Source organism: Sturnus vulgaris, chromosome 1, assembly GCF_052056855.1.
Source record: "Sturnus vulgaris isolate bStuVul1 chromosome 1, bStuVul1.hap1, whole genome shotgun sequence".
NCBI classification, from domain to species: Eukaryota; Metazoa; Chordata; class Aves; order Passeriformes; family Sturnidae; genus Sturnus; species Sturnus vulgaris.
The window spans coordinates 70,843,905-70,869,435 of NC_142243.1; the positions used below are offsets into that span (position 1 = coordinate 70,843,905).

The 25,531-nt window shown below is 38.0% G+C and overlaps 1 protein-coding gene across 1 annotated transcript in view; it reads left to right on the plus strand.

Annotated features, from left to right (window-relative positions):
* LOC106854741 (uncharacterized) overlaps window positions 1-24,016 on the plus strand; it is a 175,500-nt gene extending 151,484 nt beyond the window's left edge. Inside the window, exons 20-22 of the mRNA XM_088169582.1 lie at window positions 12,501-12,710; window positions 21,529-21,664; window positions 22,552-24,016. Of these exons, the coding sequence (XP_088025708.1) occupies window positions 12,501-12,710; window positions 21,529-21,664; window positions 22,552-22,580 (375 nt within the window). The 3' untranslated portion in view covers window positions 22,581-24,016. The remainder of the gene's footprint in view (window positions 1-12,500; window positions 12,711-21,528; window positions 21,665-22,551) is intronic.
* The last annotated feature ends 1,515 nt before the right edge of the window (window positions 24,017-25,531 follow it).

A 25,531-nucleotide genomic window follows, 5' to 3' on the forward strand; every position in this document is an offset into this window, starting at 1 on the left:
TGATGGAGACTCCCAAGCTACCTTTGGTCTTGCTGTCTCCAGAGGAACAGCCCAGTGCTGGGATCTTCCCTGGCTGCAGGGGCAGGCATCAGTCTGGCTGCTGGGGCACTGCTGCAGGCAAAAGAGATGGAGAAGGAAAATTCATGTTCCAGGCATCTGCCTGCTTTAGTTATGCTAGGAACTGGTCCTGCTTCAGGAAAGCAGATAGTCTGGGCAAACAGAAGAGTGCTTTTGATGGGTGATTGTGTACTAACATAGCCTGGTCTTTAATTTGTAATCTTAACTAGAAATGCAAGTTACATTTGGCTAGAAACTGGCTATATAAGACAAGAGTCAAGCAAGACTCGTGATCATCTTGCAATGATGGGAAATATGTCCTTAATATGAAAGAAAAGATAATTCATAAATACCCTTTCCCAGATTGACTCCCAGAAAAGAGCTAAAAATATTTTTCTAATTTTTTCTCAAAATATATTTTAACTTGAGCAAAAGATGGAGCATCCCTATTTTCTATGTGCTAAGACTTTGGAAGTCAACAGCCTTTTGTATTTCCTGAAAACCAAGCCATCAAAATGTGCTTGAAGTAAGAGGTATGCTGAGTGTTTTCTGATTTATTTTGAATGGGATTCACTCTTTCCCACAAAAGATCCCCATCCCACATAATGAGAAAAGGAAGCAACAAAGAACTGAGAAATGGTGTTCTGATTGGAAACTCACACTTCTACATTTACCAAAAAACGGAGTGGACAGTTAAATCAATCTAAAGTAATTTCAGTACCCAGAAAACAGCTCTTGGTGCTTTCGATCCATGAAAAATATCAGCCAAGTTTTTGTTAACTCTGCCAACTTCAGAAGGCATTACACTACTCTTGGGTACCCTTGCTCCTTTTCTTCTTGAATAATGCACTAATTTTATTGATTTTTTTCTATGCTTAGCATTCTGTGGATTGATATGTTTTTCTATGACAATGGGGAAATGTTCTGGTTACAGTTAAATAACATAAAATGTGTGAGTTTGATACATTCCTGTGCTGCTGTCCCTTACTCTAATTTTACTTAATCAAAGTAGCTACAACAGCATAAAAGCACCAGAGATGCAGTGAATCAAGCACACATGCAAAACAGAAAATATATTTTTTAATGAAATATGAAATTACTTTGGTGTATTATCTAAACTATGATACAGTCGTTTTCCACTGAAATTAAAGATTTATACAATGTGATACAAATCCCACTGTAAGAGGCCTGAAATTTACTTAGAACACATGGTGAAAAGACATTAGATCTATATTTTTAAAGATCCATTGTTAATTTTACTAATCATTCTCTCAAAATTTGCCCCTTTTGAAAGTAAATGTGCCAGTTATAGGTGCTGCTTTTTGTATTCCATGTAGCATGAATAAAGTAGCATGAGTAAAGCTCAGGCAGCTTTACTCAGACTGAAGTAATTTTCAATGTTCACCTTTTTTTATATCTTCATTATGTAAAAAAAGATCTAGTATAAAATAAGAACATCTCTCATTAGTTCTGTGAGCCGGTAAGAAACCTGTCCTACATTAAGCTATCAGAATTGAAGCAAAATCGTCAGGGAGTAAACAGCCATCTTCCTGCTGAGTATCCACTGTCTGATGTAATGAGGATGGGGAACTGACATTCTGCTTACATTCCTTACATGATTTGTGGAAGGAGTTGGTATCCAAGCAGAGCAAGAGATATTGGTATAAAACTTTGTTAAAATTTAGACTTCCAGGTCTGTTTGTTTTGGCAACCCAGCATCCTGCAGTTTTTTCTCTTTGCTGTTCTACCCAGACTTACCTGACTTTTAATATATCAGCTGAGACTAACTTAATTTATTTGGGTTTCTTTCCCCCACTTTACCATTTATAACTTGTGATATACCTCTTGTGGTAATATATGAGTGAGCTATGAGGTGCTTTCACACAGGGAAGAGATATTCCCTCCCCCAGCTGTGGGCTGAGGGCTCAAGTTATGCCCTCCCAGACTGTGCCTTTCCCAGGGCTCCCTTCCCTTGTCCCACTGCTTGACTCTGCTCCCAGGGGATTTCGTCTGGCTTCCAGCCTCACTGCTGTGAGTGCCTCAGTGACCCCCAGGAGAGGACAGTGTGCAGTCCTTCTCTGCAAGTGGGAGAAGTGGCATTGTCCTCCTACCAGGAAACATGGTCACCAAGCGAGAAGCTGTGGGAGGAAAATGGGGGAATGGCTGCTTCTGAAACTTATTAAGATGCTATGTTTGGGCAACATACATTTTATTATAACTGGATCTTACTATGAGTAATATTTCCTAATTAACCACAGGGATTCATGAGCTTTGCAGACTGAAAGACTGAGCATAGGAAATGTCCCAGGTCTGGTTTTAATCAAATTTATGTCCTTATGAATTGCTTGCTTTTGCAAAAAGTTTCAGGAGTAGCTAGTCTGAGGAATTACCCAGGGGGTGTAAAGATACTTCCAGTTACATACTTGAAACATCTCTGGAGTTGTACCTGTCTTAGAAAAGAACTATCTCTACAGAGCTAGAGCACATTTCTGAGTGAACATGGAGTGGTGGATGATCTCATTACACCTATCCTCCTTAGATCCAAAGCTTTTCAAGCTCCTTGGGGACTGTCTTCCAGTCCATGTAGACCCTGGTGGGTCATGAATCTGGAAACTGCACTTTTGCACACAGATGAGGATGGACTTGCAATAATGGAAAACTTCAGCTCTCAAAAATAGTTGGGTTTTTTTTAATGGATTCCTTAATGGAAAATACTTTTTTTTTTTTTCTTTTTTTTCTGGTGTGGATCAGGCTGATTATGACTGTGCACACAAACCCACCAGTGAAGGACTGGAGGGGGGGTCACAGTGAGGTTATATGTCACTCAACATCACAGCCCTACACAGGACAAAAAACTGCAGCTTTTAGCAGAGCTAATGCTCAAGAAGGTGTGACTGGAGCACACATTTTGGCATCTTTATTTTTCATGGCAAATTTGTGTAAAGAAACATGTTACAGCTAGGAGATGTACAACGTTTTTCTGGCTTGTGGCTATTCTCCAGCCAGGAATATACTGTTTGTGAAAATTAGGGAGTGAAAAAAGATATTCTTTTATTGCTTACTTCTATGTGGGGATAAACTAGTGATCCAAGTGCACTGTTGTGATGTTGTTGTGGAGTCACTGGTGGCACCAGAAGCCAAAGTGTCTGTTTATGTGGCTGTGCCAGTGCACCAGTGCTGTGAGGAGCTCTGTGTAGTGGGCACCTGCTGAGCCAAAGATTTGAGATGAATAGCACCCATATTGATTTGCCTATAATGGAGTGGAAAAGAAAAATGTCCAGGTTTTGTTGCAGGTATTTTCATGGGGTATTAAATTGGTGGATTAGTTGCAAACAGCAGTACTGATAAAGTCTCCTGTCCATCTTGATGGTTGGGCCTTTCTATTAAAATGACACATAAATAACCTATTATGTCCCCCACCCATGGAAATTCAAATGCACCTGTCAAGTTGATAAAGCACTTGCCTGGAGGGAAGCATTGTTTACATTTTCACTCCATTCTTCAGAAAAAGTGAGATTCTAATTATTTTTCCCACTGTAAATTAATGCTGACTATGATGGTTAGCATATCTCTGTATTGTTATATCTATGCAAAAGTTAAATAATAGAACTGATCCATCATGTATTATGCAATGTGCATTTTTATGACAGGCTTCCCTCTGATCTTATTATGCCTTTCTTCACAAATACTTACTTTTTTTTTCCTAGCAGCTGGGGGAATCTTTGTTGACTGCTGGTTCAGAAGTTGAAGTCTGTCCTGTGTGAAAAGAACAATGCAATTTATATCTTTATCGGATGCTGAACTCTGCTATCTTCCGAGAAGGGAAAAATTAAGATATAAGAGTATACTCCATTAATAATAAGCTTCATTATAATAGACAATTGGTCACATAGACTAAACCATTTTTCTACAAACCAAGCACATCAAATTCAGTAATGTGATACAGTTGTTTCTGGATATCTCAGACACTAACTTTTAATTCAAGAAAAGTAAACTAGTTAATGTAAAATCAAAAGTGAACAGAATCTTTTTTGCATACATAAAATCACGCCACACCTTTGCACAAAACTTTAAGCTGTCCCATAAACAATTTCTTAGTGTTCCTAGCAGTCGTTTTTGCTTTGTTTGTAAATTTTTGTTTGTTTGTTTGTTTTTTTACATTTCATCGTTCCTGCTTGAACTGAAAACAAAACTGCTGAAAGACCACAAAGGGGCCAGTTTTGCAATAGTGTGCTACAAGTGGAAAATATTATTGTGAGAAGAATTCTTGCTATCTGGTTTCTTAACTGAAGCAGGGAAGAAGACATTGCTGAGAGGCTCTTGGTACACTCAGAGAGCTTTGTGAGAGCCTGATCTTGCAAGTTACTTTTGCAAGCGTGGCAGACTTCACTGGTTTGCATACCCTGTCGAAGGCTCATGCAAACTTCCCTAAACCTTTAACTCTTTGTCTGTACTTGCTACAGCGGATTTCTATTCCTAGATTTCTAGAGGAGCATCAATTCCAGGCATGGTTAAACTGTTTGCAAGAGCCAAAAATAAAACCCTGGCACAGGAAAAAAAAGAAGTAAACTGACAGGGAAATACCTTAGCAATTGAGGCACTTTTGGTTTAGTTTCTGATGAGCTTGCCATTGGGATATTTGCCCTATGAAGGCAGAAAAAGATCCTTGGGATAAAGAAGGTAGAGGGGATGAGATGAGAATTGAGAATGCCAATCTTAATCACAAAGGAATACCCAAACCTCTGCCATCTTCATTTTCTTCCTTCCCTTCTTTTCTATAACGAAACCAGCATTTTCTTTAACACCATGGCTTGCAAAAGTATGTCAGGCCCTTCCACTGCTCTCCACGTCAAACAGAGAGGTGTTTGGGAAACCTTTTCCTTTCAGTTCTTCCTCCATGGCCTATTTCTGCATTGATGTCTGCAAGAAAGCATCTGATTGCTGGTGATTATTTGGAAAATCAGATGAGATAATTTATGGTCAGTTAAAGCAAGTAGCCACATAAATGTCCTCTGATATCAACACAGGCTGGTAACTCCTTACTTGTAAGTAGCCCATTTCTACCTGTCTCTGCTGAAGCAATGGGGCTGCAGTGTGAGAAATTCTATTACCATACTTCTATGGTAAATATTTGCTAATAATTAATATCTGTGCTGGTGTAGTCAGTGTACTTATTAGGATTACTGAAAGATAAGAGCAAAGTTACAGTACTTCTAAAAGAGGACAATCATCCTTCACAGATGCTTCACATATGTTTTACTAAAAATGTTTAAATTTGCTCTTCTCTTTCACTTTCATTTTCCTAGCCCCCTTCCATCAAAAGAAAGATGGATCTAAACAGGCAGACTAGGAATATTTTGGTACTTAATAAAGCCTTACAGCTATTTTGCTATTGTTTGAATTAAAAAAAAAGGAAAATAGAAATTAAAATTCAAAAGACAGGTTCCACAAGAGTACCATTCACACTGTGCTTAGCCCCACTAGCACAAGGATACACTATGCCACTGCTTGCAGAGGAGGAAATTTTCTGAAGCTGAAGAAGATGCAATTAGAAGCCACTAGTCCAACGTATTTTAGTTTTAATTTCTCAGCTGGTTTACTGTCCATGTAATGATAAAAAATTTTTAAAAAATGTTATTTAGCTGCCAGGAAACGATCTGTTCATCTGATGTAAGTCACAGGTGAATAAAAACCTGTCTAATTCCCAGACACATCTTGAATGCACAAGGTGTTGGACAAATTGAATGAAATCTATGAGCACAGACTTGTTTCTTTTAGCTATCTTTTCGCTACATTTAATTAGTCCAAACAGTAAAAATAAAATGCTCATTGCCAATAAATTAATTGACAAACTTAGCTCCTTTGTTTTCTGTATACATATTAGTTTTGAACTGTGTTGTTACTTACAGATCTCTCAGGGTTATTTTCACAATTTTTTCACAGTATGTCTTCTGTGGGCAAACTTTATCCCATAAGATGAACTGCTCCATGGATCTATTTACTATTTATTGTTTCTGGTGTGTTTTTGGTCACCAAAGTCATATAGTATTATTTCTGCTTTCTGACTGCATTACATTTGTAAACACATGAGTAATGAATAACAAATGTTGATGAGCAGATAATGAATAGCAGACACTCTTATTTACACAGATATGCCCTTGTATGCATTAAATTCCTGACTTCCATAGGGAAAATAACTTCTCCTAAACACTTTTGTATATAAAATCTCGTGTGTCTGAAGTTACTGAAGATGCTTTCTTAAGTAACTGATTCCAGCATCCCTTATAAAATTTGGGAAATGAGGCATAGAGAGAGACTTCTCTTGCCCATCTGAACGAAAGCCACTCTGGGCTCAGAATATAGCAGGATTTTCTGGAATAGGAAGGGAATGTATTTTATCTCCTTACCTTAGGGCAAATCAATGGACAAAGACACTGCTATGCACAAGGAAATGCAAGAAAGCTGTGGCCTTTAATTTTTAGTCACTAAGGTTTTTGCTGCATTGAATATCAGTTTTCCTTGACTTAATTCTTGAGATGACTTTTTTCCCTCCCGGATTTATTAATGCTTGGACAAGAGTATTTCTACATTTGTATTTTTTTTTATGGGCGAATGAAGTACAGACACTTAAAACCACAAAAGATTTAGATCTGAAAAGATGGGATGGTGAGCAGCAGACTACACAAGCAGTGTGTGCAGTGTAACTAAAGAATATGTGGCTGCACTTTGTAATATCTAAAAGCAGGAGATGAAAATCATCCCCTAGAAAAGATCTGCATTGCTGTTCACTGGACATATCCGTAAATAGGAAGCTATTGCAAATCTGAAACAAAAAGACCCGCTGCTGTTTCCTAGTGCTATGATGCTAAGCAGCTTTCCATAAATCTGTTCTGGGATTTCTCCTTAGTCATTTACAAAGAGGTTATTCTCTGTATATGCCATTTTTCACCATTTAGTCTGTCCGTGTCTGTTTGTTAAATAAATCAGGAAAGACTGTAACAGCAATGCTTCAGGCATTCATAATTTGACTGAAAGAAACAATTCTTGGATACTACTGGTCCCTTATGCTGGTCCATTATGTTCGTAAATAGGACGATGTAGAAATGAGTTATCTCTCTGCAGAGTTGCCAGGAGCCCACAAAGGCCTTTGCTAACCTGAGACACTCACTATTGCCTCATTATTGCCCCAGGAGTGAGAGCACACGCTGCCACGCCACCAGAGCTGCAATTGTATAAATGTGTGTGAGTGCTTTGTGCATGTAAGGGTTAAATATGAGGAGCGTTGGTGTGGCTTTCTCATGGTGGTATGACTTTTGGCAATCCTAATAGCTTTTCTTGTTCATGCCTTTGCTTGCCATGTTTCCAATTTCATGATTTATTCAAACCGAGTTAATTTTCACGACTTGTCAAGTACCGCATCCTTCCTACAGTGGCTTGGAAACTGTCCCCACTGTCACCAAGGTCCAGTGATAACCTCACCAAGGTGCCTTTGACACAGACAGGAAGGATGTTTTTATATATTTCCATATAAATTCTTCTTTTTCCAGAACTGCTGGCAAGGTTTTTAGCAACAGTTTGTCAGAAATGGGGTTTGCAGTGCTTAAGGGGTGCTGTACTTCCCTCAGAGGTTAGCACTAGCCAGCTTTTGTTCTTTTAATTGTAAAGCTACGCTGGTTTAACAAAGATTGCCTCCAGGACAGTAATTCCCATATTTACAATTCTTACCACAGAAAATGCACTTACCATGTTTATGAAAGTTACTTGAAGTAAATACAGCATCCTCGACTTTTGATGCCTTTTTTTATTCTATTATTTCAATACTTTTTTGCCTTTTTGACTAAAGTTAACAGCTTGTAACTTTTATTAATTATTTGTCATGACCAGCATACAGTTCCACACATTCTCAACTGGTCAATTTGGTCCATTTTACTCATTTTATTCATTTTCTTTGAATTCTGTTTTCAAACAGGTTTTTTTAATATGTTTTGCAATGCATGAACCTGGAATTCATTCACATGACATTGCTAAAATAATGCTGCTGCAGTTAAGGATCAGTACCAATCAAGTGTTTGGACACACATGTATATTTCTCAGCTTTTTTAAAAAAACCTTTTTCATACTGATGTCTTTTTTTAAAGACACTGGAAGTCAGTCTTCCTCACATTCCCACTGTAGCTCAGAAAATCTGAGGAAATATTCTTTCCCTTCTTCTTTCACAAAAACTGTCAAACAATAGAAAACATCATAGTACCTTTACACAATAGCATGGCATTTTCTGTACCCTGACCTAGGAAATATTGGTAATATTAACTGGCTGTGCCTCAGTTGTGTAATATATATATAAATATTCATTTATCAATATATTTGTGTTTAAAATGTGTTCTACTTCAATAACATACACTTGGTGTGGCATAGTACATTTATACAACAAAATACGTTTGTATTTGTACTTACAAATGTATTTTTTTCTTTTTTCTAGGTTATGCAGTGTAATTTCCAAAGTGTTGACATAATTTACTTTTTTTTGTAGGAGAAATGTGCTCCACTCTTTTAAAAATCTGTGTATTTCTACGTCACGGTGTACGTTAAAAGGAGCAGTGATTGAAATAATTGTTGTCAAGGAAGAATGTATTAAAATTATTAATAAGACTAAAACCCACATGAGAGTTACTGAATCATCTGATCTGACCTAAATTCATGACCCTTCCTCCCACTTTTTCCCTTCTCATACTCACACAAAAATAGAAGGACCAAAAGGAAAAAAAACTGCCAACATAATAAAGGCCAGTGAGACCTGTACATTTGCGTTAGGTCAATGTAACATTTTATGATTATAATAATATAAACAAATAAACTATAAGGGCACTCACATCAAACCTCATTTCAAGCTGAACTATTATAAAGCGATTAACAGCCTCACAGTCCCGCTTTAATTAAGTTATGTTGTGAAATATTCAGCATTTGAACCTGTTCTGGCCTGCCTCTTTTATCATTGAATTACCATCCTTAATGTGTTTTTCTGCTGAAAGATGAATTTCATTTAAGGATTACTGTACACTGCTCTGGCATTTTGTGGTTTCTTGTCAGCCTTTGTGAATCTAGATCATTGCTAACTTCAGTTTCTCTGACATGTCCTATATGCACAGTCTCTTGACTAGCCTGTCTCTGTGGATTTACTAACTCATATTGTATTCCTGTAGAAATGAATGGACATTTTTGATTAACTTAATGATAGAAATTTCAGATGACAGTAGAGTTTACTTTTGGAGCTCACTTCAGGTTATGTAGGCCACAGCAGCTCTCTAGTGACCTATCACTTCACAGAAATGTGTTTTGAGAGTTTCAAGGCAGTGGACATCTGTCTGCCAAACACTTGCAGATGGTGCCAGTAAGGATGGAACAGAAAGGTCCTTCTGTGCTGGGGTCTCTAAATCCACAGCCACAAACAGAGCTGCTCCTCCTTCCTGGAAGTGGTATTCAAATGTTATATCCCTCCACATATTGAAGAGTCTGACTTCAGGCAAACTCGCACTACCAGGTGATTTTGAGGAAGGGTAAAAGAGTGATGCTCCAGCAAAGGGTCTTCTTTCCTTCCTTTCTAGTGCCTATCCCAGACCTAGGCTATGCAACTCACCACAGCACCATCAGTGCAGGTGGTGCCTTTTCTCTTTCAGTTGCCAGATGATCAACCTGTGCTTTTTTTGTTTTGAGGGGGGTGGGGGGAGGGAGCAGGAAGAAGGACATGTAGAACAATATCATCATGTTCTCATGTTCTCTTGGATAGTCACATCAATGTCCTCAGAAGGGGTTCACCAGATTTTGAAATGTGACAACAATCAGATGGGTTTGTGCACTCCCACTATCCTGCAGAACTGTCTGCTCTTGGGGAGGAAGACAGACTTCTGATGCCATACCTGGTCCCATATGGATATGATGGCCTGGGAATGGCACCCAGAGTCAAGAGCTTCCAAAGAAGATCTTTGCTCTGGCAAAGTGAAGGCTTGCTCAGTCACAAAGTTTTAATTAACATGGCTTTGGCTTCCTCACAGTACTTGTATGTTGTAAATTGCACTCAGATCTGGCACTGATTGAAAAAATAGGTGGTAATTTATTTGTGTGAAATTAGTGGAAAGTCCATGCTCTCCCCTGTGCTGGACAAGAATGCATATTTTTTGCCCCCAGAGCTCACAGCTCAAATGGGCAAAACAGAGCTGCAAAGAAGGATGTGGGGTTCATACCCATGGCTTGCAAAGCACACAGTAAATAAACCCCTTGGTCGTTGATAAGGACAAACACAAGAGAAGAACAAGAAGATTCAGTGAAAGTGAGGTAAGATAAAGGTCAGACAAGAAGCAGGAGAAAGCATGGAACTGATTCAGGAGGGAAGAAAACACTTTCAGTAAAGGAAGCTAGCAATGCAGGGAAATTGCATCTGGCATAAGGGGAGGATTGTGACAGAGATTATCCTGCTTGCTGTGTTTCCTGAAGACTGAGTTTCTGAGCTGGGTCTTTCAACCTTTTATCTTTCCTGAAGCCATAGATCAGGGAGGAGACATGAGACCAGGAAAGCCTTGTTGCTCTTGAATTGGACAAGTTAGAAGTTCTGGTAGCGAGACATTGGGATGAGAGAGGAGAGTAACCCTGCAGGGGCTGTGGTGTGTCAGCTCTTGCAGCAGCTCCTCTGTGCTCAAGCCAACACTGTACCGATGGAAGTTGCCTCCCTGCTTTCTTGAGACCACTGGCCACATTAATTCTTATGGACACTGTGTAATGCAGGCATGTGCCTTGTGTGGTAGACAGAAAAAAATACAGGGCTCGTCCTGTCCTTAGGGCTACTGTATGTTCCTAATATTTTGTCCTGAATGAAAGCCTTTGAACCCCAGAGACTCTGGTGTGGAAAACTCAGACTGTCCTTATTTTACCTTAAATTTCAGATGACGTTTCCATTTTTAAAAATGTAAAAAAAAAATTATTAGAGCTGATGTAAATGGAAGCTGAGGCTAAAATGAAGTATCCTATTGTTCTGTCGTTCCTGGAAAAGAGTTGGAGATAATTTCCTATATGTGTTCTTACTTTCTTAATTCACCTAAAACAAATCCTCTCCTAAGGCAGTGGCTCATAATAGCAGCATGCACGTCAGGACTGTGGCATTGGCATACTGTGCCAGTTATGGGATTCCTTGTAATGCGTAAGAACAGTTGAGGAAATGGGAACTGGAACACAAGCAAACTGAGCTAAATCTGACTTTTCCCAAGAGAGGGGAAAAATTTGTATCTAGTTTTTAAGAGATCTTGTAAGAATCTGAGCTCTTCATTTCAGCAAAAAGTAAAAACAAGATTATACAGAAGAAGGTTTTGATGTACCTATCTTAAATGAGAGCTTTTCTTCAGCTAGCTTTGTAAGTTCCCATCATTTCTGCCAGTGTAATACACATTCCTGAAAGAAGAAGCAAGTGCTAGGCCAGCAAAAGTTGTGTTTTGTCTACATTAAATAGAAGTGTTAGGGAAGATCATGCTGATGTATTGTAAGGATGTACCACTATCACCAATTCCTTCCTTCCTTCCTTCCTTCCTTCCACAAACAGGAGTAGTATCTCATGGGAGAAAATGAGTGACGAAAAGGTCTTGCAGAAGTGGAGGGTTAAAAAGCTTATGCTTGCACTTCAGGGGCAGTATAAAAATAATGCTTCTCATCATCATTTCTAGTTAAGGATAAAGATTGCTTAAGCCTTGTGCTATGATCCATCTGAAGTCTTGAATTCTGCTCAGCCTGTGTAAAGAATTAATATGAAATAGGCTAGATGGAAATTTTGATGTAGGGGGATACAAAACCTACCAAACCAGACATGTTTAGAGCAAACTAGGAAGCTAGGTAACTGTTAATAAACTAGCTTCATGCAATGCCCTAAAATACACCTTATTTACTCTGCCTCATCTGCAATTCAGTTAGCAGCACAAAGTTATTTTAATATTTTACAGAGATCAGAGCCTAAAAAGTGCTTGTGGGTACAGGAGCAAAGGCTTCTCAAAGAGAGAGAAATACAAATACTCGGTCACAAAATTCTTGGGAAGCTTTCTTTTTTTTTTTTTTTTTTTTTTCCTAATCAGCATTGCCATTTTATTGTTTAACCTACCCTGCTTGATCTCCCTACTTTTGGTTAATACGGGAGTCAATTACAGCTTCATCTGTGCAGAATTAACTTTATAGAATATACACTGGGGATTTGTCTATCTCCTCTATTTAGATCTATGTCATAAAAAAATATGTAGTAGAGAACTGTGTGCAAGCACTGCATATGGTACAGGCTTTGCAGATTTATTGTAAAATCATTTTAAATCGGTTAAGCTCTTGCCAGAAGTTAATTAAATATGTTCCTTTGGTGGGGGGTGGGGGGCTCTGTGTGTGTGTGTGTGTCCTCGGTGGGGGGGGCTGTGTTTCACTAGGTGGCAGTGTCTGATTACATCTGGAAGGACCACGCCAGCCAGCCGGGTGTCTCCAGCTGTGACCTCCGGCACCAGGATGAAATCCCTGACGCTGCAGCCAGCTGGAAAGGTAGCACCACTGTTCACATCTCCGTCTACACGGTTCACCTCAGCGGCTTCCAGGAGCTCTACAGGCACTTCTTCAGGCTGCCTGATGGGGCTATCATTGAGGTAGGTGTGAGCAGGCTCCTGGCTGACAGGCTTTGAAGGAAAAGGGGTGCTTTTCAGAACTAGGTCACAGCCACAATAGGCGGTGCCTGACCCTGCCTGAAATACACACTTAAAGCTTCCACAGGAAGACCTCACTCCTAAACAGTCGTGTATAATCAATGAGTTAATGCTTTTGCAGTGCAAAGTAGCAATTTCGGATTGTTTATAGAGCCATTTAAAGGCAATTATGTAAGATAGACATTGAAACTACACACATAGAGATTATTTATAAATATATATCTCTTAGAACCACATAAGGTCATTCTGTACAGGAATTATATTTATATAAATATACAAGGTAAGTACTGTGCACATTTAATGGACAGCTATTACTACAAGTATGGTCATTCACTTAGTTTGTACTCAGATACACAGAGCCAAGGCACAGTTAGACTACCTACTGGCATCTTGCATGTTTTAGATTGAATCTTAAATGTTGTCAGCATTTCAGCAGCTTGTGCACTAAAATACAATACAAGATGTTATTAAAGAGGCGTATCACCCATTACTTGTTTCATGGGCTGCATTTTGTTCATTGCTTTGCCATTTTGGTTCTAAGTACTTTGAAGAGGAACATTTCCTTTTTGCCTTTGGTCTTGTGTTGAGAGACTCTTAAAAAAAGATTGGCATTTAAGAGAAAGTAGAGTCAAACAATATTACTTTGCCTACCCGGATAAGAAGTGGGAGCATCATTATGTTGATCTTTTTACCAAAAGTGGCACGAGTGGTGATGAAACACAGTGTTTTCATCTGCACACTTCTAAGGTGAAGGTTCAAGTACATCTTTCCAGCATGAGGTAAACATTGCTTCTGCTCCTTTGTTTAATGTTTCAAGGCTGTTTTCTTCATTAAAGATTTTATTCTTAATGTCTTTGCCCTACTTGGCTTTTTAAAGAAAATTTAATTTAAAGGAAACTGTCCTCAAGGATTTCAAACATTATTTTCTGCCCGGGGAACTTGTGATTCACCAGAGTGAAGACATCGGAGTCTTCAAGCTGGCCAAAGAAAACAAGAGAAGGCATGTGGCCTACATGAAGTAGAACTTAATTACTGGAACAAAGAAACTGCAAATCCAGGTCCATGCCCAAGTCTGTTGAAGAAACTCCTCATGTGAATAATTGCCTAGACTTTTGCTAAAACACATTTTCCGTGTTGGAGGTCGACCAGGCAGCCCAACTCCTACTTTCTGCCTGTTACAAGTGTAGCTTTTTGCAGAATGGTTTTTCTCAGTTAAGCTCTTCTCAGCTTTTCAGTGGTGAGGTTTCATTCAGCTTCCACCAGGCATTGGAAGAAGGGTCTTTGAACCCAAGGCAATCTTAATCCAGTGCACTGTTTCAGCTCATTAATCTGTTCTGTACTTCTGAGAGAGAAGAAATATGTTCTCATATGATGTAGTTTTGTCTTCCCAGGTAAGCTTTTGAGAAGCTTCCAGCATCTACAAAGTAAGCAATGTGTAATATGGATGGCTCAGGCCACTTATAGTTTCCCACACCAGATCATAACATGGCCTATCCCTAAAATCCATGACTGAGTCTTACCTCATTGTCTTGAAAGTTGCACATCTAATTTAGGAGATCAATGTGTTCTTTACAGCATTTTTACTTGTAGATCTAAATGCACTTACATATAAGAAATGTGCTTAACTAATAATTGCAGTAAAGCCCATATACAGATCTTACATTTAGTTGATAACAGATGTAATTATACATTTGTGTGCTTTGTAGGTCAGGGCTTTCTGCTTCAGTTCCAAATTAGGAATATGTAATGAATTTTAAAACTATACACTGACAAGTGAGAAGTTTGCTGCCATGGGGAAAAATACACCTGAGCTTTACCACTTGCTGCTGTTGTCATCCCTCAGGAACATTTTTATCCCCCTTTTCTGCAGCTAGACAAGCAGGGGTACTTGAGTGGGGTTAGAAAATTGTTTTGGAGCGTAAGGGTGCATTGCAATGTTATGTATAGTTTTTAAGAGTGTAGGAGATGAAAGGCACCTGGGTTTCTTGGAATAATCTTTTCAGTTTGCTCCCTCTGTTGACAACTTGTAATGTACAAGGATTTTCAGTTTGACTATCTAGAGCTGCTCTAAAGACTCAGGTAATTAGTTTACCTAACCCTTGTCTATCTTAGGTATTTTGCTCCCAATGAAGCAATGGAAAGATTTTTCTGGATCCTTATAGTCTATTTGGTCAGAAGTCTCCTGTTATTCTAAATTTAATCAGCTTCCATTGGATCACCCATTGGTGTAAATAAGATTTCTCCTTACCAGAAGTTTACCTACATAATGTAATTTCATAATCATACCTGTTTTATTCTGGAATGGGTACAACACCTCACCAAAAGAAACAAGATGAGTTCCCGTTTTGCTTTTCATTCCTCTCCTCACCTTTCCAGCAGTGGTGAAGGAGGGAAGGCTTTTCTTCTACATTGACAGGGGCAGAGAGGGTTATCTATTCCCTCTCTCTGTCATAGAAATGACAGCTGCCTTTCTTCTTTCTTCATGATCAGCAAGCCTCTTTCTCCTCACCAGAGACAAGATATTTGTATGAAATGTTGTGTTGGCACTGTAGGAACACGACTTGTAAGAACAGAGGTGGTCTGTGGCAATTGTGGCATGTCCTACCTTTGTATATACATCTACTCAGTCTGCAGTGTCCACAGAGTAAGAAAACAATCAATTTTCACTTATTTTGTTCTTCTGGATGGGCTAGTGCTCTTGTAAAACTGCACAGTGCAAGGAGTAATTCAACATTCATCCACGTGCATCTTCTTCCTGTGAAACAATCCCCCTTTCTATTATATTAACACACCAAATGTAAAAATGTAATTATTGCAGTGTAAATTTTTGTTTGTTCACTTTTATTAAAAAATTCTGAAGATAGAAAAATGGAAATACTTTGACTTTGAATTTCTGTAAGTTTCAGGAATAATACTGAAAGGGCCATAACACTTATTCCTAAATACTACAGTAAAATCTCATTAATTCAGGCATTTGGGGATTAAGATCTCTCCACCAGATATTTAATGCTTTGTGACATTTACAGCATGATGGGTATTGGTTTTGGCAGGTGTTCTTCAAAAAATAATATGTTTAATAGGAGGAAATGAGAAATTTGGCAGAAAACAACACAGGAATTATAAGAACTTTGAAAAAATATGTGCAAATGTAGGCATTGTTCAGAGGGCACCACAGCCTAAGCAGTAGATTCTTAGCATTCAGCTGAATGAGGAGTATGTGCAGGCTGGCAAGATCTGGGGCCGTGTTTCTCTTGCCAAACACAGGAACATGAGAACAGCCATGAGAACTGAAATCACCCAAATTCAACCCCAGATTCATGTGTTCAACTCTTGGTGACTTCAACTTCAGATATATTTCTGTATCTGCAGATATTCTTTGACAGGCATAAGAGGAATTTTGCATAATCTTGCTGTGAAGTCCTTGGATGCTAGTAAGGAATTCACTTCATATTTACAGCTCATCCTACTCTTTTATATTTCATTGAAAGCAAGATTTTCTCAGAGCCCTAATTCAGCAAATCACTTCAATGTGAACCTAATTTTATCCAAGGAGCCAAAACTCACTTTAATAATAATAATTACCTTTCTTTTCTTTTTTTTTTTCCCCCTCAATCAGCAAAGCCAGTTTGTAAGTGCTGTGTGCAGAAGTACACTAGCTAGGAATAAATGTTCTCTAAGTAACAGCTTCTTTGAAATACTTATATCTTAATGTGTGGTATTCCCATTAGAGGTCCAGATTTCCTAATATAACTAGAAATTTCATGGCTGGTATGAAAAGTAGTTTTATAGGTTTCATAGGGATGAGGTAAAACTAACTGTTTTAAAAGGAACATTAAGTACAAGGTGACATGTATAAATTGCCCTAGAAATGTTAAATAAAAAGATTTTTTTTTTAAATGTGCAACATAAAAATTATAGAGGTTAAACTTGTAGGTAGTCTTTTTATCATAAGCATTGTAAAACTCAAAGAATTCACATGCAGTAAAAACCATTTTCCTTTTTACCTGTAATATATTTCTCCTTTCTAGTAATTCACTTTAACTGTTGGATAACCAAGGAATGACCTTCTCAAAATAAATCACTTTTCATGCTTTTTGGGATTCATTAATCTGATATTATTGTAATATAAAGGAAATCATTGAATTTTAGCATTTTAAACATATTTTAAATCCATGCACAGAAAAGTTAATGATAGTGGTACGTGTTTGCTGTCTACATGGTGATAACACCAGCTTGGTGATTTTTATCTCGACTTTTGCTGACTGGAGTTGATTTCTTATTAAAAGGGCAAAGATAAGTCACTTTAACTCAACAAAAAATCAGTTTCTTATTATAGGCCTAGTAAACCTCAGCATTGTAGAGAAAGTTTTTGTATAGTATGATTTTATCTATCAAATAAGCCTTCACAAATGTCAAGGATTCATCCAATTTAAACTTACTGGATAAAAGAGATCTGTTTTCCCTAATTACTTGAAAAGTACCTAGCAGTAATAGGATAAGACAGCGTAGGTGAGTAGCCAATTACTTAGTTTAAGCTATTTACATCAATCCATATGCTATAAATTATGTCTAAACCCTCCTGCACTTCTGGAAAAGTGAATAAAATCATATAAGTTTATTTTGAATACAAGATCAGATATGGTATGCTGAGTGACACTTAAAAAGAATGAAACAGTAACCGTAGCTTATTTTCTGAAGCAATCTTGACACTAATGCTAAATTACAGCTTGGAAACATCTAGCATTTTTACCTTTATGAGAAAAGGCTTTTTACATATTTAACATAATTCTAGGGAAAATATACTGGAATTATGTATAAAGATATGTACACTGTAACCAAAGGGCATTTATAGTCCCCAGTAGAATACTTACAACAATTTTATTGCCATTTGGTGTCATTTTCTAACAGATATAAAATACAGCCAGTAAACAAACTAGACTTTAGATTTAAGCTGACAGCTGTTCCTTCAGAAGCAATATTCAGATATTTAATCTTAAGAATACTGAATATTTTACAATTGTTTGAGCAAACTATACTTTTAGTATGTGAAGGACCGCATGCTTTTATATACAGTTCTTGAATCTGATAATGACACTGAAAAAACAACCTTAGAATAATCTACACATTTGTTGCTCTCTTATATTCCCAGGGCAAATCAACAAATTGCCTCATGTTTTATTCCTAATTCCACAAATTCTTTTTTTTTTTTTTTTTACTACACAGTGTTGCTATGAATATTGGGCCCTATTTTTTCCCCTGTGTGTGCGTAAGCCATGCAGTTGATTCCAGCACATTTTATGCATGGATGTGAGTGCATCTTTTTCTGGCCCTAATTTCATTAAGGGAACAAATTGGCCAAGTTTACTGCAAAAGCCCCACGTGCTATTTTCATGAAGAGTCTCACTTCAGTGGTCACTAAGGTTTGTGGAGGAGAGAAAGAGGGAGGATCATTCCAGATCAGTACCTGAGGTTGGCACCCTACCTCATGACTTCATCCTCATCTCACCAGACACTGGAAGGGAACAGCACAGCTCTGGCTTTTCTGTAAGCTGGGTCAGCTGTGGGGAGTGGGTGAGGATGTTTTGGCTGGGGGAGAGGCTGGGCAAAGGTAATTATTGGTGTAAAACTGCTTTGGCTGGCTTCAGCAGCATCATGTCAGGTCATCCACAAACATGGCCAGCTCATACCAACCATGAGTTGATTTCCTAGAAATCCCTATAAAACCAGGGATTAACAGGAAAGGTTTATCCCACAGAAGAGTGATTAATGCATGCAGGTGTGTACATACTTGTGGGCTGAATTGGCTTTACCACATGCTGCCTGCCTAATTCTGGGATTTAATCTCGTCCCATTGAAAACATAATATACTTTGCAACTGCATTCAGTGGGAGAATGATCTCTCTCAACATGCATTGAGGTTCAGCTGGGAATCACACATTTTTCCAACTCAGCTGAAGGATACGCCCATGGACATAGGCAGTCGCATCAGTACAGCCTGCAAACTTACAGCCCTTTTGTTGAGGGTCATGGCTGGATAGCAAGTTTCACTTCAAATAAGAAGTAAACCAGACTGTTTTAAGTTATTGCTGCCAGTATATATTTCTCATTTAATCTTATAATTCAATTAAAGATAATCAGTTTAAGAAAGGAATTAGTTGTCCGGCAGCGTTTTCGGTCCCACTGAAAGGATGAGAACAAGGAAAAGAGATTTCCTGGAGAAATCTTGTGCTTATATGCTTCATTCCGAAATTGATCCAGCTCATCTCACATGTGACAAGTAAACCCTGTCCTGAAATGGACCCAGTCTGTTGTTCTTGCCCTTGTGGTGGGTAAGCCAATGCCTCTGCTGAAGATCAAGCATAAGCACAATGTGTCTCAGCTGAGCAGAAGGTATTTCTCCATATCTTCTGTTTCATGTCGTTTTCCCTATAAAGTACAATATTAGGTCCTTGCTTTTTTTTCCCAGTAAATTGTAGTATAGTTTTAAATGGAAGCTGCATCTATTAATTGCGAATTTATTATCAGCTGCAGTCAAGATTGTTGCAACAGGATGGAAATGCAGGAGGCAGTCTTGCAGCATGTGGCCATTTCCACCCTCCCTAGTATTCTACAAATCTCAGATTATATATGCTCTGTAGCCCAGAAAGTCACAGAGTCACGTGAAAAAAGATTTCTTTCCTCCAAGTGGCCATGTCCTGTTTATTTATGGTGCTGTCTGTGCTCTGATAGGAGGACCAGGAAAGGAATGAGACTGGACCTTTTCAACAGGACTCACTGGCTTTCAGATAACCAAAAAATTACTGAAATACCAGAACTACAGTATTATAACCTTGTTCTGTATATGAATATTCCATTTTAAATCATACTGGCTTTTTTTTTGCTTGCAGAGAATGTGGGGCAAGAAGCAAGGGTTACCTACCCAAGCAACACATACACAAATATATTATCTTCATGGAAATTTTAATTTCTTTTTTCTTGGGGTCCTGAAGGGTTAGAACTCTTTCCTTCAGTTTTTTGCAGACGGAATGGAAACAAGTTCAAGCACACCCATTCAGTCTCAGGCCAGTACTCAAGGGAAAAATGCTGCCGTAGCTCTCTAGTTGTATTATATAGCAAACAGTAGTGATGACAATTAAGGAGTACTTTAAAAGTGTTATTTTGTATTAAATACATCTTTCAGTTTAAACTCACTTTAAACACTAAGATTTGCTGTATTTTCAGTGATTTTCAGAACAATTTTATGCTGAAAGGGCAGAGCCACTGATTGTTGCAGAAGGTGTTTTGTACTTTTAAACACCTACAATCTTTATTCATCTATCACAGTTTTACCTGAATCAGCAGTAAAATCTCTGAAGTCAAAGGATAATTGCCAAAACAGCATTAACTTGCTTTATCTGAATAAAAAAATAACCTTTGAAAAAGTACCTTGCAGCTACACAGATTGACAAAATGCATCAATTATATTTTTGCTCACTTTATAATTACACTGCAGTAAGTGCACAGTGAACTTTACTACATGGTTGATTAGCCATAAGGTTGCTGCTATTAAGTCACTCTCAGAAACAACAACTTGGACTTTAATTTAAGAATGTAACTCTGCACAACATCTGATCAAGTTTAGAAATCTGACATATCTATACAAGCTTCAATTTAAAGTATACAAGTAAATGATAGCACCTTAATTATAGCAAAGGGCTCCTATTGCTTCAGTCATGCTGGATATGTGAATCATCAGATTTGGAAGAGCTCTTGGTATGTGTTAACCAGCACCAAAGGAAAGGCTTTTCAAGTGAACTCTAAATATCCCCTCTATCCTCTTTTTTTGCATAGAAACAAGTCTTATTAAAGACTTAGAAAGTGGAGATTATTCCCTTACATGTACTTGTGTTTGGAAAATTTATTATAGCTGTGCTAAACTAGATTGAGGATAGCAAAATTCTTTAAAATATTACTGTATTACTGGATCAATCTGCTTTTTCATGCTAACATTTGAGTAACAGCAGCTAGACAGAGCTGAGCTCAGTTACTTCTCAGTATCTGAAATTTGATTTCTGCTCAAATTCATCATAGCAAAATTTCTCTTACATGGGCACTCCAAAACATGAAAACAATTGCAGTCAGGGCACTCTTGTGCAAAATGCCACCCACATGACACAAGCTGAGGATCACACATGTGATGTGGTAACTACTAATGAGCTCAGCTGAATCTGATGCAGTGCCTTGGCTTTAGAACCAATTTCCAGTCCTGTAACATCTCCTCCTCATGGCCATGATTTCCTTCTTTGAGTGTATATTCTTTATTCACTCAAATCTCCATGTGTCAAGAACATCATAAGAAGAAATTATGAAAAGCAACGGGCGTAAAAATCCCCATTCCATTGTTTTACTAAAGTATTTAGAGTGAGAAAAATTAGGTGAATTCACATTTCACATGTGTTTAAATTGTTAATCTCACTGCTCTATCTGTATTAGTGAATACATTTACAGTAAGTTTTACTTTATAATATTTTGGCAGAACTGTTAGAAAAATTGTTATAAGCCCAGGAGTGGAACTGAACCATGAAAGCTAAACCATAAGCTGCTGCAAAGCTGGGTTATTAGTATGACAGAATAAAATTTCACACACACAAAAGCTTCTAAGCTGTGATATTTTGAAAGCGAGAGGGGTGGGGAAGGGTAATCAAAGTCATCTATGTTCCCTCTGATATTGTACTGAATGTTGTCATAATAATATGTTGGTTTTGTCTGTTCTGTTTTTCAGGCATTTGGTGATATTAGTGAGGAAAGTCTTTTGTGTAAAGTGAGCACAGACCCGGAGCATATAAGGGAAAAAGACAGTGTTCTGTGTACGTGTATCAAGCTGAGGGAGAGGAAAAAGGGTACAGCAAGGTGGAAAGGTATTATTTTCAGTTTCTATACCTAGATGAAAAATAATCCAGATACCTAAGCATAAAGTGATGGGAAGAGAGAAAAGCACAAATAATTTTAAAACAGTTTCTTTTGGGAAGGCTAGGGTGTGATCAGTGACAGCTGAAATTTCACAGTTGTGTTTTCATATGTGTCTTCATCCCTGGGTAGTTTCACCAGCTGTTCTAAGAATCCTGAAAACTGAAGTGCTGCCCTTTACCCAAACACTGTCCTGCTTTCCATTCAGAATCTCAATACAGTAACAGACTCCAGAGCAATCTAACTTAGGCTTAAATCAGTACATGTATTTAGTTATGTGTCCAGACATACTGGTCTAAGTACAAAAGTCCAAATCTCTCAGACTTGTATTGTGTTTTCCACCGTGTACTGAGAGCCACTGGCCCCCTCACAGTGCCTAGAGAAGTACATGCAGAGTGGAACATCTCTGCCAAGTTGCAGTGAAGCTGCACCTGAGCAAAGGTAGGAACAGACAGAGCGCTACGGGGTATGATGGGTGTCCTTAGGCATCACTGTTATTATGAGATATCAATTTCCTCTTGTTGCTTATCAAGGCTCGTTGTAGCTGGCCCCACAAAATCTCTGCTCTCAGCTGAGTCCTATCACTGTCAGTTTTCCAATGCCTTCTAAGGAGTAAAATTCAGTTAAAAGCACTTAAATTCACAGTAATCTTGTTTGCTAACAGAGAAACCTTGGAAAGTTCACATGAGCACAAAAGACACGTGTTTTTAAGGAAACCTGGTAAATTTAGTGTATGGGCTCTTGCTCCTACACCCCTTTTTGGGGGGAGGGAGGTCATACACTGTTGTTGGTGTATTTGCATCATGTCTTTCTCTACATCCTTTTTTCTAATCTCCAGGAAATCGCGTTGTCTCTGACAAGAGCTAGTTCCTGCAGTAACACATGGCCTGTGAAGTTGTTTACATCATGATCCCCATCCATGGTATGGCTACAGTCTGATAGGATTCTGACGTTTCTGATGGCCACGTCTCTGCCCATGCGGTGTTGTCCTGCGAATGCTCCTGTCATAGCTCTTCTGTGGCTTCAACAAGCTGTGCACTTTGCTGGACTCAAGGGATCAGATCACAGATTGGATCATGCAAACATAATTATATTTCATTTAAGTTTTTTTTTTCCCTTCACAGCTGTGGGACATTCCTAGATTTCTCAGGTTTACTTGTTTCTACTTTTTCGGCTTTGCTTGCACCTGTTAGCTGTGGTGGGGGAAAAGTTGCTGATTTGTCTTTCAAACAAGTTTCATGACTAAGACATTGACAGCATTTTCAGTAATTATTCAAAGCACAATGCTATTGTAATTTGAAGACTGAGAGAACACCCAGAAGAGGAGCATTGATGACTTCATCCACCAGTTCTGTAGCCAAGTCCCAACTTGGAAAATTTACAAGATCCGAGAAACCTTTTTTTTTGAGGTGTTTGTGGTAGCCATACCTGCTTCTCTGTGACCTACAGCAGCTTAAAGCAACCTGGAGGTTATGTTCATGGTTTCTTAGAAGTATTAAACTTAGAACAAGTCAGTTCTCTTTAGCTAGAACCAGTCAGTGCCTCTTCTATTTGGCTCCATACAAATGTATCAGAAATTGTCCATGCCCCAAAACAAGAGCTATAAGACACAACAGAAGAAGGTGGAAGTGGAACACAGGCAAGAAAGGTGAAATCATTCATGCCAGGCTATCAAAGTCAGAGACAAACGGAGAAATATAGGGCAGATTTCCAGCATCCTGATTCAGTCTTGTCTTGTCCTGAAAATGAAGCTGGAAATGGGAAGAAACTTACCTTAGTGCTATTTTGAATCATTTGTGTAGAATTCTGTAGTCAATTAAGATAGGAATTAGAGACATTTTTCTAGCATGTTATGATTTTCTGTTGTCCCTTTTTTTACACTGCTATGGTAAGTTATTCAGATGCATTTATCTTTGTAAGATCTTACCCAATATCTTGAGCATTGTTGATTAATAGCATTACTTAAATCTATAGTTCTCATCCATCTGAATAAACATTAAATTACATTAGGTAGTAATCTGAAGATTTAAATGTCACTCCTGAGTACAGTTTTAATTTGGGTATGCAAAACAGTGGTTTAGTTTTCACCTCTTTTCTTGTTTTTGTTCTTTTCTTCCCAGTTTATTTGTGTGTGTGTACATATGTCTGTGGTTGTTTTATGACTTACACCCAGACAGAAATAGTAGAAGAAAACTTCTGAATATCTACAAGAATTGATGTGATTTTTGTGGTTTTTCTTGCATAAGATATTACTTGGATTACGTCTCTCTGTCATAACAAGAATAAAATTGCCTTTTAATGTTTGCTTTGCCTGTTGACACTTTCAACTTTTCTACATAACTTTGGGAAAGAAACTAACAGAAGAGAAACCACCCAGTAACCTATTGCAGTTTCTGGGTGACAGTGCCATGATGCCATGGGCAGTATCTTTCTATGTGCATCTTCTTGGCCTCAGTTTTGTCTTTCATCATGACTGGCTGTAATTGTGAAAATCCCTTTGGGCAATATTATACCCTGGGTTTCTCACCACTGAGTGATATCCTGGTCTGGTTCTGTGAGATTTTAACTTTGGTGTTTGTAATATGGTGTTGGAATTTAGTATGATGGTGGGACTGACTTTATGTGTGGAACTACCAGAGCTTCAGTTCTGATAGGACTGTGTTGATTTTTCTGACAGATGTGGATCCCGTACTGAAACTTTGCTCAGCATAAAGGACTTGCCTGACCACTTTTAGTCCTCCAGTTATATTGAAATGTCTCCATTGACTTTCATTTGATCTAGGATATACAATTCTGTACATTACATATTCATGAAAGCTGAACTGAAAATATGTTTAAATATTAGGTAAATTTACCTTAATTTTTTTTAATGTAGCATCCTACCTATTAATTTTGATTATTTGCATCTTATGAGTTTCCATGTTTGTTGGTCAACGTGCAGTGGGTGGCATTGGCTTTGAAATTATTTTCTGAAGTGCTCTTATCAGCAGTATCATCCATTATGCTCAGTTATAGTTGGATAGTAATTGCCTGTCTATGCAGTGCTCCTTTGCAACAATTTTCTCCTGTGTAGCTATATATATGTAGTCATTACTGAAAAGTGTAAATAAAGAATCCTTTTAGTGGTGTAGTTTCCCTGGGTACCTACTGTGCTCTTATTATCTAAAACATACTCCCCATCTGTAGTTCTGTTCTATTAAAGGATAAAGACATAACTATGAATTAAAAATTAAAATGCTTGTTGTAGATTGGAGAGCAGGGTCTATTAGAATATATCTGGCACTAGGCTACCAGTACAGTAGATAGATTACACTGAGCACCAGTTAAGCAAGGGGATGAAAAATGAGTGATTTTCATCATTCAGTTAAATATAGTGCTAAGTGGTATGTGCTAGCATTAAAAGCAAATTACTTAGCACTTCACCAATCACAGCATGAGAGAATTCCATTGGAAACAGTATTTTCAGTGATGCTCAGTCCTCAGTTTTATTAAATAAATCCACTGTTAATGCTTAAGGAAGCAGTAGAAGACATATTGCTATGATAATAAAAAGATTGAAAATGTAAAAATAAAGAGAAGCAGTACCTCATTTTAATAAATGTGTTAAGAAATCTTACCTCTCTCTTAACAACAAAACTCCAAAATGCTACTAGATCGATAATTTCCTGTACTTTCTTAAGGTCTTCCTTCCTACCTAATGAATATGACCTTTACTTTTTTTTTCTTTCTTTATAATGACATCTTTTTTTCTCATAAATCTGCTGCCATGTCACCGAACATTTTGATGAGCTTTTCTGATTCCCTCTTATATCTCCTTG